At 48.8% G+C, this 16,315-nt stretch overlaps 1 protein-coding gene across 1 annotated transcript in view; it reads right to left on the bottom strand.

Annotated features, from left to right (window-relative positions):
* Positions 1-62: 62 nt before the first annotated feature.
* MAP2K1 (mitogen-activated protein kinase kinase 1) overlaps positions 63-16,315 on the bottom strand; it is a 71,817-nt gene continuing 55,564 nt past the window's right edge. The window contains exons 6-11 of the mRNA XM_081049336.1: positions 9,497-9,621; positions 6,662-6,863; positions 5,343-5,407; positions 2,412-2,473; positions 1,971-2,016; positions 63-1,093 (exon numbers count right to left, since the gene is read on the bottom strand). Of these exons, the coding sequence (XP_080905462.1) occupies positions 980-1,093; positions 1,971-2,016; positions 2,412-2,473; positions 5,343-5,407; positions 6,662-6,863; positions 9,497-9,621 (614 nt within the window). The 3' untranslated portion in view covers positions 63-979. The remainder of the gene's footprint in view (positions 1,094-1,970; positions 2,017-2,411; positions 2,474-5,342; positions 5,408-6,661; positions 6,864-9,496; positions 9,622-16,315) is intronic.

Raw genomic sequence — 16,315 nt, 5'->3', positions numbered from 1 at the left:
CATCTGATTTCTTGTGTGCTAGAGACATTGAACATCCTACCACAAAAGTAGAAATACCTATCAGCCTTTTAACTTTAGTATATTTATTACAATAAGAGATTATTTGTTAAACATCTGGATTAAAATGGTTAAAAGGATTTTCATACAATTTTTAGGCACTATACACACTGTTGTTTACAATAGCGTCAGTAATTGGATCGGGGAAAGAAATCTCATACATTTTAATGCCTTGATCCATTTGTAACATTCAAAGTAACTCCATTTTAGAAACACTAATCCAAACTTAAGAGACATATACCACTAAATATCCCACACAGCATATTTAAAAATAAATATAGAAGTACAACCAGAAGTCTACAAATCATCAAAGTAGACTGGTAAGCCCCAATTATCATGGCAGTGCAGGGCTCTGGCTAGATTTTGATGGAAATTGCTGAATTCTACACCAAAAGCAAAAACATAATAAAATAACATGATAAACACTTTCTGATGCTCATTTTCATAGTAGCAAAGCATGCTTCACATGCATTGCCTGTGAAAGATCTTACAAGGCTCCTTCCTCAAGTAGAAAGAAGGTATGCCTGGCAAGAATGAAGTACCACCAAGTGTCAAAGAATCCCCAGAATACAGGCAGCCAGCCAGTCACGGTGAGGAAAGCAGTGCAATTTTCAGTAAGAATGACAACCCACAGTCACCAAAGTTTCACTGTAATTCAAAGTTGCGCATGTTTTGATCATCGACATACACAAAAATAGCCCCAAGCACAAAGCCAATCTACTTAGGGAAATAACAATAGTAACAAGAATACAGTAATATTCAAAATGACACGAATAAAATTTTGGCACATGCTGTGTTCTTCATCCTTTGTCATAGGTGAAATAAATGCACATGTGAACAGAGACGGGCATGGGAACAAGGCCCGAAAGCAACATGGCAGGCCACTGGGCAGGGGACCTGCTCTGTGCTGTTTTGCAAATGCTCACACACCAGCCGCATGGGTTGGTGTGCTGGGCTGGTTAAGGCCGATGGTGGAGCAGAGCCAACCTGCAAAATCCACTTCCTCAGCATCAGATCTCTTGATAAAAGCATGAACCTGCGTGTGAGGAAATGGAAAGGAAGGTGGGAAAAAGCTACCAAGAAGGAAAATGCAAGAGTCCTGGTGGGTCTAGAGCAGGGGTGTCCAAACTTTTTTCAACGTTTTTCACCAAGGGCCAGATGCGGTAAAATACACAAACAGCCGGGACACTCACTTGAGGTGAAGTACATATTGCCTCACCTGGTTTAAGTAAACTAAATATATTTTTGGAATTTGCTGCTGGCCAATTAACAATGGATCATGGGCCGCAGTTGGCCCGCGGGCCGCAGTTTGGACACCCCTGGTCTAGAGCTTGTGCCACACTTGGAAGGAGCTCCTGAAACCTGCTCTTGAGCAGCAGTGGGGCCAGGAAAGCGGGCCAGCTGCAGCAGCAGGCTGCTCTGCCTGGCTCCGCCAGCACACCAGTGTGAGGCTCTGGGCCTGCTCTCACACTCTGCCTTCAATGCCCCACAGGGTAATGAGAAGGAACAAAGGAAATGATGGACTTGGAAGTGTGTTACACCCTATAGGCTCTCCGAGGCATGTGAGCTCAGATATTTGCAGTATTCCTGCCCAACTCCTCCCCCTACTACTGCCACCAAATGAGGGGAGGCAAGTGGAGAGCAGCTTAGGGAGGGTGCTGAATGGAAGGTGAGCCGGTCAGTATCAGGAAAAGACCCTGTCCCCGTGAAGGGGCGGGCTGGCCCTTTCCCTGGACTCCTCGGGCTGCAGGGCCACCCTGCTTTTCCTTCAAACTGATGGGGAGACACAGACTGACTTGGTATCCTGCAGCTGCAGGGTCAGCTGGACCGCAGTGGTCAAGGCAGAGCAGGGAAAGGACTCAAGAAGTACTGGATGGATAACTGACAGGAGAATCTAAAATAAGTGGACTTACCATGAGCTGCTTCAAATCTGCTCTCTCTGCAGGATTTTTTATTAAGCTTAAAGGAAGAAAGATAATATGAAAACTATTGCCAGGAGCTGGCTCTAACTCCAATGACTTCTGTTTGCCTGCCTGCCCTCCCCACACCCTAGAGGCGCTGAGGATGCCTGAGCCTTATTCACCTTCCTGTTCTTAGCACAAGGTCATGCCCACAGTAGGTTAAATGTTTGCTGAACTAAGGTCAAGAGGCAATATGCCAATCCCTATAGAGCAAGCGCCAAAAGCAGCTGCTATTTTGCCCACTGCTATTGTGTCAGGCCACCTAAGTCTAGAAGAAGGGCAGTAGCCGAAGGGATCACAGGAGAGGGGAAAGAGCAAAGCCATGCTCCCAAGTTGAGGTGGGGAGCCTGACAAAACCAGGGTACTCTTCCAGAGAACAAGGAGCCGACTCACCATTTATTCACAAAATCTTGAAATTCCAGACTGAATACTCCACTGGGCAGTTTTGGAGGAGGCTACAAATAAGTACATGTCAACACATAAATGCCAGGCTTCCTGCCCCAGCCATCCCCTTCCCACGCCCACCTCTGGGCAGTGCTGCTCTTATCCAGTCAAGGAAAGGCATGGGTAGGAGGCCAATGGCTGCCTGCTGGGTCACTGGTGGAACCACTGGTCTCAAACCAGTTAGAACTGGGGCCACGTAAGTGTTCTAGCACTCACTTATCTAGTGACTGAACAAATCACTATTCCTCTTGAGTCTTAGTTTACCCTTCTATGAAAGGAGGAGGGCCTAATGATCTCTGGGACCCTTTCCAGCTCACACTCTACCAGTGTAAATCTTGGAGTGTGGCAAGGAAACAACCAGCAATTACTAGTAGCAGCAGCCAGGGGCGATATGCAATCACCAGGCAGTCCAGCCCAGACAGCTCCTGTGGAAGTCACAGAAGACTGGCTTGCTAAGTAATAAAATGTATATCCCTCTTCTAAAGCCTGAAGGAGAAGAGAAAGGTTAGTAAAACATTGACTGGTAGAGGGCTGGGTCCAGAGGAATGTTATCTGCGCGCTCACTCCAGGAATAAGGCTATGGACAGGCATTAGAGCAAGAGCACGGACCACAGCTTTGTTTTTCGGGACGGGGAGCTCACACAGGGCTACACAGGACAAGGCCCTGGAGCACCCGGCTCCTGTGCTCCACGCAGCTCAGGAAACGTGACCCACGCTCATGTGCCTGTGCTGGAGCTGTGTGCGGCCTCCTTGTGAGTGGGCGTGCAGACACTGCCCGGGGTGGCACTGCTCTGATGCACTGCCCACATCAACAGGTGATTTGGGACTAAAAATTAAATACAACTATGAAAAGAGCCCAGCCTGGCCCTCTTCCCCTGAACCAGCCTGCTCCGAGGCCCAGCTTTGAGGCCCACCCTGCAGACTGCCCCTGCTGCTAAGGGGGATGAAGGGAACATTCGAAGGGGAGGCCAGGCCAGCCCTGGGGAGGAGGGAGCCAGGCCAGGGCGGGGCTGTGCCAGCAGGGAGTGACGTGCAGGCACCTGTCACCCTCCAGGGAGGCTGGGGAGGAGTACGTGGTCAGGAAGAGCACCAGTTGGGAAGAACACGAGCCTGTCTCCTCACCTGTATGGAGAGGATACAAAACCAACTTGACCCACCTGAGCAGTGCTTGGAGACCTGAGCAGGGTAATGTGAGAACGTGGGAAAGCAGTGCACACTGGGCGACTGGCACCTGCATATTGGACCTCAGGCCCTCTCTTCCCTTAATGTGGCTCCCACTCAGATTAGGTCCCAGCAGTAAGACGATGTCTTTCCTGACTACTGTAAGTGCATGCGTATAGCCTTCCTTGAGTCCTTATGCAGCCACGATCAGATCCTGAACCCTTCCGTGTCCCATGGTGCTTAGCTTAAAGCTGCGCAGTCAGGAGAGGTCAGCTAACCTTCCTCGTAGACTGAATCAGTGACAGTGACTTATTAACTGCTGGGGTGACCAGGATCTTCCTTGTAGAGTTTGTAATAGACAAAGGGACCTTTTCTGAGCTTTTTGGGATGTGGTTTTAGACAGCAGTAAAAAGGATGAAAAGTTATTCCACTAGTCTGAGGAAGAAGAAAACAGGGCGATGCCCTTACCATACACCTCAGTTGAGTGGGGGCCTCCAGCCCCCTCCCCACCACGCCAGAGCTTGTCCCTTGCCCACTCCCCATGTTGCTCCTGAGCCCGGGAGTGCTGGCCCTATCACCTAAAACCGTGCCCTGAGCCCAGCCCAGCTCCTCCAGCACTGCCCCCTCCTCCGAGCAGCCACGGTCCTAGTCCATAGCTTCCCGCTCCCCTCAAACCCACCCAAATTAGATGAATGCTTGGCAATCTCTTCCTTCCTTGATCCTTTTTTCATTTAAACATACTGGTTTATACATTTACAAATACAGAGGGTGCCAAAAAATGTATACACATTTTAAGAAATGAAAACTATTAAAATTGTAATAGTCAATGTATACCGATAACAAAAGATGAATACAAGTCACGTCTGACTTCTGCAATTACAAGAGGTGCTCAAAGTGGTTCCCATCCGCGTCCAGACACTTCTGATTACGGCGAACTACTGCTTGAGCAACATTGACCAAATTGTCCACTTATATACATTTTTGTGGCAGCCTCGTATATGTTCCTTGTAATAAAGTCAGCTAACAGCAATAAGCAAAAAGAAACCTTAGTCACCTGTAATTTCATCTCAGAGATAACCATTATATTACTTTCCAGACTATATACGAACATACATGCATAGATTTTTTTTTAAAGAACTGATCATAATATACATACTATTTTGTAATGTGCTTTTTTCATGCAACAATTTATAGTGAATGCTTTTCATATCTATTTCTACACTGGTCATTTTTTTATGTTCATCGCTTTCTAATGGCATTTACAAGACAAAACCTTGTACTGCAGTTGTATATGCATTTGCCTGGCCTCTCCTAAACAATCGAATAGTCTTCAAGACCAGGGAATCTGGATTTTCCAGCTTTGGATCCCACCTCATCCCTACCGCCACCCCGCAGTGCTTAACACATAGTAAGTGCATAAGAAATGCTTGGTGAGTGAAGGAATGAGAATGTAAGTGGTAAGGTGGAGGCTCTGGAATCTGAGAAAGGCAAAGGGACTCTGAATTACCTGAAGATGTTCTCTGGGGAAGAGATTCCTGCAGCCTCTAAACCAGCCACTAAATTACAAGAGCATGATGCACAAAGCAGAACCCGTGGATCCTGGGGCGCAAGCAACCCATACTGTGGGCAAGACTCGTGGGTTTCCCAGTTCAATCAACTGAGTTTTCTCTTAAGAGGAGCAAATACATTCCAAGGTCAAAGAAGCCATGCAGTACTTACCTCATTGACAATGTAATCCAACAACTCAAAAATTGCCATGGGAGGTCGGCTATCCATTCCATAAGCTACAGATTTCAATAAAAAGAAAGGAGAAAACCCTTCTCAGAAACAGACAGGAGGTTATTTGCCAATAACAGGTTAGGAGTTGGTCATGGAATCCAAGGACTGGCACAGACAAACAGCCGTAGGTCAGGCCTGACCCCACAGAGGCCCAGCAAAGGCCACAGTCAGCGGCCAGAGTATGAGACTGGGCTCTGCCACATCCAAGGTTTGTGACCTTGGGCAAATCAACTGACCACTAAGCCTAGGTTTGAGGTTTATAAAGTAGAGACAGATGATAATTAACGCCTGCCCTTCCTCCCTTCCTTATATTGAAAAGAGCAAATGAGATAGTACTGAGTAACTAAAGAACTTAGTTTTAATTTTCCCTGAACTCGGGTTTCTTCCTTTTATACCCCAGAGTCACGGGCAGCCTGAGGGGCCACAGCCACCAGCCCTTCCAAGGACCCGCCATGAGTTACCTCCAGCCCCAAAGACTCTCTCATACACGCCATCTCCCATGTGGGCCTCATGAGGGTAAAGACCAGGTCTCCCTGGTCAGACAGGAACGTCCTGGCAGGAGCTATTTTAGAAGAAGATGGCTGGGCCAGAACCTGCCAAGTACCAGCTTTACTTCACAGTATTCACATTCACAGAGGCAGGCAGAGTAGCCAGACCCGGCCACTTACTAGTGTAAGCATTCTATGCCTCAGTTTCCTCATATCTAAATGGGATAACAGTGCTCACACACAATTGTTAGTCTCATTAAAGAATGCTAGGCGAATCCATGAAGATAGAAAGCAGATTAGTGGTGGCCAGGGGGTGGGGTAAGAGGAGTTGGGAACGAATGCTAATGGAGGTGGGGTTTCTTTTCGGGGTGATGGAAATGTTCTGGGGGGACATAGTGGTAATGGAGGAGTATACTGAAAACCACTGAATTGAACACTTTAAAATGTGCATTTTATGTTATGTGTATTTTACCTCAATAAAAAAAAAAAAACCACCTACCTATAAAAAAAGAAAATGTCTTTTTAAAAATCAGACAATGCATGTAAGTGCTCAGTGCCGTGCTGGGAACATAGCAGCACTGAACAAGTGGTAGGACGTTGTTGGTAATAACAGTAATTTCCTACGCCCACCTGGAGACTCCTGCTGTTCTCCCTGACCCCAGCCTGGCGTCCAGGGACAAGGAATCGGTCTTGGGAGAATGTACAGATAATCAGCCCTCCAGAAATGCCCAACAGTAAGGGACACTCCCAGTTCAAGCTGGGGACACTCACAGCTGAGGGGCCTCCCAGGGGTCCGTGGCCTAGGCGGTGTCTCAGCCGCATCTCCCTCCACCTGGCACCCGAACAGCAGCTCCAGCTCCTTGGCATCAGGAGGGGGGATGGGGTACCTCCCGATCGCCATCTCAACCAGAGAGAGCCCCATGCTCCAGATGTCCGACTGCACCGAGTAGTGAGTCCCCTGGAGTCTTTCCGGCTGCAGGAGAGACAGACACAGTTAGGGTCACCTGTGAGCTAACTTAGCCCACACAGAAGAGGGATGGGGGAGTCTCATGGATGCTCGAGGTAGCCTCAGGACGTCCTGCCTGAGACCTGCCTGCACGGTGTGTCCCAGCCCTGGGTCTCCTGATACAGTGTATCTTGTCTGCCCCTTCCTTTCCAGAGCTCATATCCCATTTCAATAACCTTTTAAATTCAGCCTCTCACCTGCCCCCAAATACTGTGCTTCCCAAATCCTAGCCAGCTGCCATGGCTCTCCTATAACCTGTCTCCCCTATAACCTGCCCTAAACAGTATCCAACCTGGGTGATCTCTGGCTGCTGCTTCAGCTGTGGGTCCAGCTTCACCCATCCCGACCACTGTCTTGCGTGAGTGGGGCAGCCTGTCCAGAGCCCAGCAGGAGAGGCTCACTGTGTTACCTGAGTCTGAAACATGAAGCTTCTGGAACATGGGTCATGAATGAGGTGGTATGCTAGGTAGAAAGAACACTGGCCTGACGAGTCAGGAAAGCTGAGTTCTAAGTACAGCACTGCCATCTACTCAGTGTTCTTGGACAACATGGAATGGTAGAAAAGGCAAAGAATCTGGGCTTAGGAGACCTGGGTTCAAGTCCTAACTCTAGGCCTCTAAGCTACGTGACCCTGAGCCTCTGTTTCCTCATCTATGAAATGGGGCTCATGATAATGGGAACAGGAACATAAAAAAATACCTGCTCTCCTCACTAGGGTTACTGAGAAGGTCAAAGTAAATGAAAACGGATGTGGGATCTTGTAAAATGCTGTACAAATACGAGTTGTTATTGGTGGGAAAAGTCAAAGAAAAAAGTATATAGTGCTATATAAAAGCGTCATTTTTATTGAGCATTATTCGAAATAGCACATATATTTCAAGAACTCTACAAAAAAAAAATCTTTATTCTGACCATCATATATTTACTTGGACAACAAATTAACTTCTCCCATAGGATTTTTCTCTAACTCCAATGCTGAACTATTGTGGAACTGACCACATAACCACAAAAGCCCAAACCATTAAACCCGATCAGTAAGTCAGGGCCTGTTAACTGATTTTGAATGTGCACGTTGGCAGTGGAGTGGTCAAGGGTGCTAGCTGCTCGGTTTTTAGACACGTGTGGAAGAAGCAATGAAGGGATGGCAGGGAGCAAAATGGAAGAACTCTCTAAAGGGCCCGTGGCTTTCATGTGTCGTAAGACTGGGTTACTGGAGGAGGGTGGAGATGTGGGTCAGCACCAGCTGAGTGATGCTCACAGGCAGTGGAGTGGCGGTGGGACAGGGCAGGCGAGAAGGAATGAACATGGGGACATGAACTTCCCGTAGGAGGCAGGAGCAGCTGACAAACCCCACCTGAGAGGCATGTGTGGGCGTGCTTGCAAAGGGAGACTTATTGACAAAAAAGGGACCTCGCTTTCAATCCTAGCTCTGAAAGGTAAGTGAACAGGTCACTTAACCTTCCTCAATTTAGAGTCCCTCATCTCTAAAATGGGAATAATCTTTACTTCCTGGGACAACCTCATTGATCGAAGGACATCACTCAAGTGCTTAAAACAGAACACCTAAAACGTTCCCTGCGCTAAGACGCCCTGAGCCCCTGTGGCTGCCCCCCAATCCTCGCATGCACTCACAGCCACCTCCATAGCGCCCTCCACTCACTCTACTGCTCCCCTGCTCTGCCCCCTCAGCTCTTACCAGTCACACTTCTCCCTTCCTGTGTTGTCCTCAGCAGTGCGCTAGCCATTAACCCACCCATTCAGTCAACCAAACATTCCCTGACCACCCACTGTGTGCCAGGCCCCAAACCAGACCCTAGGCCCTAACCCTGCCCCCAAGGAGCTCTGTATGGAAGACGGAAGAGAACAAGCTGGCACTGCCATGGCATGGGCACAGCCACGCACAGAGCTCTGGTGATAGTGGGAACCACTGAAATTAGAAGCAGGAGGGAAGACCTCCATGACGGGGCATCAGCTGAAATAGAGCAGAGACGCCAGCCAAAGGACCAGGGAGCTATGCTGTGGTGAGAAGCAGAGGCAGTTAACCGGGAGACATGCGGTGAGGAAGGAGAAGAGGCTAAACTGGGAAAACCATTCTGAATAGACTCATAACGAGTCAGGGGCCACTGGATGCTGAAAGGACGGGGAACTAGAAAGGGCGGCTGATACTCTCAGGTCTCTACCTTGGGAAACCAAGGAAACAGTGATGCCGTTTATTGGTAATGGAAGAGAAAAGGTGGGGCAGTATTGGGTGGGGCCATTTCTTGGCACGTTGGGTTTGAAGTTCAGGAGACAATCAGGCAGAGGTGTCCAGAGGGTAGATGGAGCTCACAATCTCTTCAAAATGAAAGCTAAGCTCTGGAAAACATCCGAGTGCTGGCGACAGTGGAAGCTGTGATCTACAATCTCTTCCAATAAGAGGCCCAGTACCCCAATTATGCTCCAACGCCTATGAAAGGCTAAGACCCCATTAGACTGCAATCTCCTCAAGGAGGAGACACAATACTTCACCCCCTCCCATCTCCCTTCACAGGGAAAGGCACCTACGTGGCTCCTATCCCTGACCAGACGAGAAGCTCAAGAAAAGGAACTCGCTGTCATACCGACATGTAGGACCTTGTGCCCACGAAGGAGTTGGCCATGGAGTCGATGAGCTGCCCGCTGACCCCGAAGTCACAGAGGTTGATCTCCCCACGGGAGTTCACTAAGATGTTGGAAGGCTTCACATCTGCAGGGAGAACAAAACAGAAAACTAGGACAATGATACAGGCCGTCTGGGAGGGACAAGGTCGGCACTCCACAGATCAGCCTTGATCAGGAGTGCCAGGACATACCCCGCCCCACCACAGAGCCAGCCCTCAGCTTGCAAACACTGGACACCGAGGCCCTTTATTCCCCCTTGCTCAGGGTTCGAGGAAGGACTGCCAGGAAAGGACATGACAAGCTGCTGGAGAAGCAGGACAGAAAGCCAGAGGATTTCCACTCTGAGAATCCACACTTGGCCAGATGACCTGCAGGAAGGAGTCAGTTACCATGCATGATCAAGATTTCAAAGTCTATTGCTTCAACCACCCCGACCGGCAAGACACAGTATCTGTGCCTGGATCACAAGGCAGGAAGGAAAACACAAATAATAAGACCTGTATGCTCGCTGACGCTACAGACCAAAGACTAAAGGGCGATGGGAAGGGGTGCGACTTTCTCTTCTTGACCTCAGTTCTAAGCACAGACCATGTGGGTTTTATGAATATTTACTGGCAGGTGTTAGGGTGGGCTGACATTCTCTTTCCCTGAAGTCATTTGTTTCTGTAACAGCCGACACAGCTGCATCTACCTGTTAGTCAAGGAGAACCCCTCTCTATCAGAGACTGGGGGGCCTGAAAAACTGCTCCTCGCGGTGCTCAAGGAAATGCCCCCAATACCAGTCCTGTCCCCCTTCCCTGCACGTGGACCTTCCCACTTTCCGCCTTGGCTGCCATCACCACCACCTTTCCCTTTGCAGAGAGGGGTAAACTTTCAAGTGTTCTTCTTCCACCATTTCCTCTGATTCAAACAGCTGCCTGTACAGTGAGCAGACCAGAGCCAAGAATTCTCATTTACAGTTGGGAAAACTGAGGCTGGGACTTCAAAAAAGTCCCCAGGACAGGGTTTTGTGGTCAGACATCAGCAAACATGAGACACACTAAAAAGCAGGCCACACCTAGAGGCAAAAATCATAAACTATGACAGGGAACCTTCGACAGAAGTAACATAGACACTATATAGAACATCTGGAGAATCAGGAAAAAAACCCAAATCCCCATAAGTCCAACCTACCAGAACCACTACTAACATTTTAGTTTTCCCTTCAATACTCTCATGCGAATGCATCTATTCATTCTTAAATGGCGTCTAACAGGGGTATTGAAGTGTTTTTACAGAAGCAAATTGAAAAACAGAATCACCGTCCTATAGCACTGTCCTTCCCCTGGCCCAGCCCCCCTAACCCCGCCATCTCCAGCCCAGGGGGGTCATAACCACAACCCCGAGCCAGCTCTAGCCCCTCTCCACCTGCCACCAGCTCCACACAGGAGGGAACAGTTGGCTGTCGGCCTCGAAATGTAACCCCAGAGCCAGGACAAGACCTGGCAAGCGGCAGGTGCTCCCCAACATGGTGAATGACTGACCTAAAGCCACCATAAACCAATGCGCACACTTCAAGCCATCTGGGGGGTCTTTCTAAGACCCAGCCCTCATAATGTCACAGGACATGAGAACACAGGATACAAGAACTTTCCACACCCCTCAGCAACCCTGTGTCTCCTACACATAGACTTTCAGAATGTAGGCATCAAGAGTGGCCTTATGGGGCATCCGGTTCCTCCCTTCATGGTGGAGACAAAATGTCTAAGGCCCAAAGGAGTCCAGGACTTGTCCGAGGTCAGACAGCAAAAACGGGGTAAAGTGGAACCAGAACTCACAACTTCTGACACCTAAATCGGCCCTGTTCCCACGCGCCCTGCTCTTGCCGCCACATTACTCAACAGTTTCACTCTTTCACCTACTGTTCACTGGGCACCTACTATGAGCCAGGCATCAGGCATCACGCCCCAGGGAGACGACAGCGAGTAAAGCGATCAAGTTCCAGTGAAAAATGAAGCTTACATTTTAGTGTGAGGAGACACACAGAAACAGACTGACAAGAAAAGAACAAAACCACGCAAGAACACAGACCGTGGTGGGTGCAGCTGTGACACGGCAATGAGGGAAGGCCTGTGCGGAGAGGACCCAGTAACAAACCACCTGAAGGAAGTGAGGGAGGGAGCTGTGGGGCCTCCTGGAGAATTACTGCAAGCACACGGGGAGATCACAAGCTTCAGGAGCTCAGGGAACGCCTGCAATCAGGACAGGCCCAGACAAACGCTTTAACCAAGGGGCCCTCCTCTCCACAGTGCTTGGCCCTTGTCAAGAAGAGGACAGAGGTCTGCACCCTGGAAATTGGTGCTCAGTGTCTGGAAAGTGCTGCTGAGGAACAGCACAGCACTGCAAGAGCTAGGTGTGTGACAGCGCTTGTGGGGGGAGGCGCCACCATGAGCCCCTCTTCCAATCTCACCACATGTCACAGCCTTTCATTCATCCCTGGGCCGGCACCACCAACATGGAGCCCTTAGCTCCCTCACCTTCCGAAGCCTCCCACGGTCTGTGTTTGGAAAGGACTTGTTAGGCCTTGTTTTAAAGCGAAAGAGCAGAGGTAGCTGAAGGGACAGAGATCTGTATTCAAATCCTGGCCCTGCCACCTGTTCTACATGTGGCCTTTGGCAAGCCACTTCACTTCTCTAGTCTGTGGTTTGCCTCTCAGAAAATCGCAGCTCTCGCAGGCTCGCCAGATGGAGACCAGGATCAATCTAATGCAGTGTGGGCATTTAAATAGCACACCATGTGACAGGAGCAGAAAGAATGATTCTTTCATAGGCTGTGCACTAAGAGAAGGCAGCACCAGCGCCTCCCCCAGGCCTGGAACTCCTTCCTCTGCGGCTCAGACACTTCTCTCCAGGCTGCAGCTGCTGCTCAGGAGTGGCTGCACTACCTCTGCAGCTGTCCTTGTATCTGAGTTCCGTTCACATGGCAAGCAAGCCTCCTTTTTTTCAAACTTACATAACACACTTTCCTCCATCCCTGGCCGTCAGCTCCGGCTTCCCCCACCTGACCCAGGAAACAGCACCGCCTGGGAGGCTGCAAAGATCCATGATGGGGAATGGGCTGAGAGGAGCAGACGGAAACCCTGAGGGGCGTTGCTTTGCTTGGACCAAATCCATCCTGGGAGCCAGATGCACTGCACGTGGCCACTCTTGATGACCCAGGAAGCCTGACAAGAAGTTGCTTGGAGACCAGGGCATACATACTAAATCCCTCAACTCCAGAGCACGTAGCTGGAGCACCCAGGCCGAGACAAGCTCCTCCCTGGCAGCTCCAGCCAAGTCAGGCTCTCCTCTGGGGGCAGAAAGGGGTACACATCAGACGAGGCCAGAGAGAGACTGTCCCCTACAACTGTCAGCATCCCCATCTGCTTTCTATCATCATGACCCCTCCTTCCTCTGTCCCTGCCCTAGTATCTCCCTCCTGCAGTGGGACAGCCCTGCCCAGAGCCCGCAGTAGCTCCCACCTACCTACAGCAGCGCCCAAGCCCCTCGGCCTGCCTTTCCAAGCCCTCCACTGTCCCTCCTGCTCTCCAACGTGTCTCTACGTCCACCCCCTCAGGCTCCTGCTCACCCACCTAACTATGCTGGTCTTGCGCTGGTCCCTGCATCTAAAACACCCTCCTTTACCACCCACCCTCTCACCTCTATTTCTAGGTGCCTAGTTCTTCTGAGTTCCCTTCCCAACTTGGAATACTGCTCGGCTCCTGAAGTCCAGGGTCTTAACTGGCTTCCTCCTCCCAGTTCTTTCTGGGTTTCTCCCAAAATAAGACCTAACCGGGAAATAAGCCCCAGCATGATTTTTCAGGATGACATCCCCATAAGCTCTAATGAGTCTTTTGGAGCAAAAATTAATATAAGACCCGGTCTTACTTTCGGGGAAACACAGTAGCAGCGACCTTAAAACTTGTTCAAATAACAGGCCCAGGGCCTCCCTACTTCCTGAAGCCTTCTCAGGCCTTGGGTTCTCTTTCTGATCCTTCAGTATCAACAGGGTGAGGCTGGGAGAAGCCCCGCACCTGGTGGGCCAGGCCACACTGCGGAAGCATCCGCCACTGACTAAGTGCCCAGGCGGACTCGCTTCCCAAGGAAACCGCTGACACTCTGGTTTCATACGCCCGTCCGGCCCAGCCTCTGCAACATGAGGACAGGTAACCCCTTCTCCAAAAATGGACGAGGAGGTTTTATGAAAAACGAAGTGGAAGAAAATATGTTCTTCTCTGATATTTTCTTTCTCAGAAATAACCATTGTTCAAAGCCCGCTGATTTCCCCCAAGAGCACACTATTTTTACTTAATTTATATCTCTTGACAACAAGGGGTTTGGCTTAAATAATTCAGCGGATCATCTATTTATTCTATAAACACTATACAGTGGCTGCACTGAGATGAGTAGAAAGGACACAGTTGCTGTCCTCAAGGCTATTGCCACCAAGGGAGACAGAATGCAACAAAAAACAAGCACGTGTGCACGTGTGTGACAGTAAAGGCAAAGAGAGACAGAGGCAGGGCATTGTGGACTCGGTCTAAGTTCTTCCAGGCAGCCAGGATCGATGCCAACCTGACGAGCTAGCCAGGGCCCGTCAGGCAGATGAAGCAAGGGGAGCACCAGCCCCCACACGGTACTATGCTCAAGGAACCTCACTGGCTTTGGTTTAGGCTAACAGTGTAAGAGCGCATTCCGTTGGTGGCGGTGGGAGGAAGGCAAGATGGAAGAGGCGGGGCATGGAGGAATGGAAGGGCAGAGGAGCAGGGGAGGCAATGGGGAGCATAAGAGAAACAGAAAAGGAGAGATGGAGGGAAGAAATGAGGGCCCCAGAGAAGCAAGCTGAGCAACACCTGGATACCAGACTGGCTCATCTGTGACAAAGGCTGAATCCAAAAGTAAGATGATCTTGAATAAGTGAGAGTTAAAGGTTAAAGAAAAAAAAAGATTTTTAAATGGTGACTCTAGACTTCAAATGACCTCTTCTTAGCATCCCTGGTAGAGCCTTAATAACCCTTCTCTAAAGATGAAGAAACAGAAGGGAAAGGTAGCTGACCTCGAAAAGTCAAAGAACAGTCTCAGAGCCACTTCCAGTCATCCATGGCCTCAGAGCTAATTAAGTAGCAAAGATAATTAAAATTCAGAGAAAAATCCCAAACCCTTCAATTAGCATGACCTGTAACCTCTTTTTCCCACCCAATTTTCCCCAAGAGCATTAAACAGAAGCCCCAGCTTCCTCCCCTGGCTGCCTTCTCCCAGCTAAGGGGAATGGATGCAGCTAAAAGACTGGGGCGGGAGGATGGGGTCCAGCGAACCCAGCCAACCTAGGAAGACACCACAATAGCTATGGGTCATTGAGCACCTACCAGGCCAGGCCTTTTAAATATATTGTCTTCTTTAATCCTCACAAAAATAGTGTGAAGCAAGCATTATAAACCCTTGTGTGCAAATAAGAAAACACGGAGGCCCAGAGTTATCGGTTAAGATTACACTAATGGCAGAAGATAGAGAAGAACTCAGAGAGTCTTGATTGATTATCCAGAGCAAATGGCAAACCACAGTGAGTTGTACTCCAAAGTTTCAGAAAAGCCATTTATTAAGTTGTAGTAGGTGAAGGTGGTCGAAAGACACCGCTTCCAGTTATTAGGTAAGTAAGTCCTGGAGATGTCACGTGCAGCAAGCATGATGACTACAGTTAACAATACTGTATTGTATACTTAAAATTTGCTGAGAGAGCTCTTAAAAGTTATTATCACAAGAAAAACATTGTAACTATGTGTGTTGAATGTTAACTAAACTTATTGTGGTGCTTATTACAAAATATGTACATGTAGCAACTCATTGTTATACATCTAAAAGTAATACAACGTTATCTGTCAATTATATCTCAATTTTTTAAAAGTTGTGGTTGGGGATGGGGGTCACTCATGTTATATAGATGGAACAAGCTTAATCTGGGAGAAGGATGTGACTTGGGGTTGGTTAAAATCCTTGAAATCTGCTTGTGAGAGAAAATAACTCCCTGCTCTGGTTTAGTAAGTGAGCGCTTGCTTCTGGGCTCCAGCTCGTTACCCTCCCTGACAAGTCTAACTGCAGAACGCAGCGGGAACTAGAGGTTGTTTCCCAGCTCCTTCTGACTAACAACTGAGTTCAACAGGGAGCCTTCCCAGGAGCAGGAGCAGGTGCCAGGTCCTAACAAGCAGCTATTCTGACTTACTTCTGACTAACAACTGAGTTCAACAGGGAACCTTCCCAGGAGCAGGAGCAGGTGCCAGGTCCTAACAAGCAGCTATTTTTATCTCTCTTCACTTTCAAGATTTTTGCAACCAAGTCTAGCAACTGTGCTTAAATTTTTCATTTTGAAATGCTTTCATTCTCTACCTCTGTGCGCCCCTCTGCAAATTCACCGCTCACGTCTAACCCAAAAGGCACACAAATGCTGACAATTAAACATGAGGTGATGTTGCAAGAGTCAGTATTTGGTTTTCATCAGTACAAGCCAGTCCAAGAAATGGTCTAAATTTTAAAAACAGGATGTAACAAAAGCTAGAGGAAAACTATAGGGCTTACACTACAGAGAGACAGGAAGAGGGGAACCAAAGGAAAGAGGGGCAGTAAAGGAAAAAGCTTCTGACCCCTAGATGCCCTGATCTCTCATTTCTAATGATGCATACTTGGCAGAGCAGCCCAATTTAACACACAGAAATTAAGGCTCAAGTGAAGTCCCTTGCCAAAAGTCATAAAATAACCTTTCTACTAAAA

The sequence above is a fragment of the Rhinolophus hipposideros genome (assembly GCF_964194185.1).
Source record: "Rhinolophus hipposideros genome assembly, chromosome: 5".
In the NCBI taxonomy this organism is placed as follows: domain Eukaryota; kingdom Metazoa; phylum Chordata; class Mammalia; order Chiroptera; family Rhinolophidae; genus Rhinolophus; species Rhinolophus hipposideros.
The sequence above is the reverse complement of the archived record's forward strand: the minus strand, read 5'-3'. Positions and strand labels throughout refer to the sequence as shown.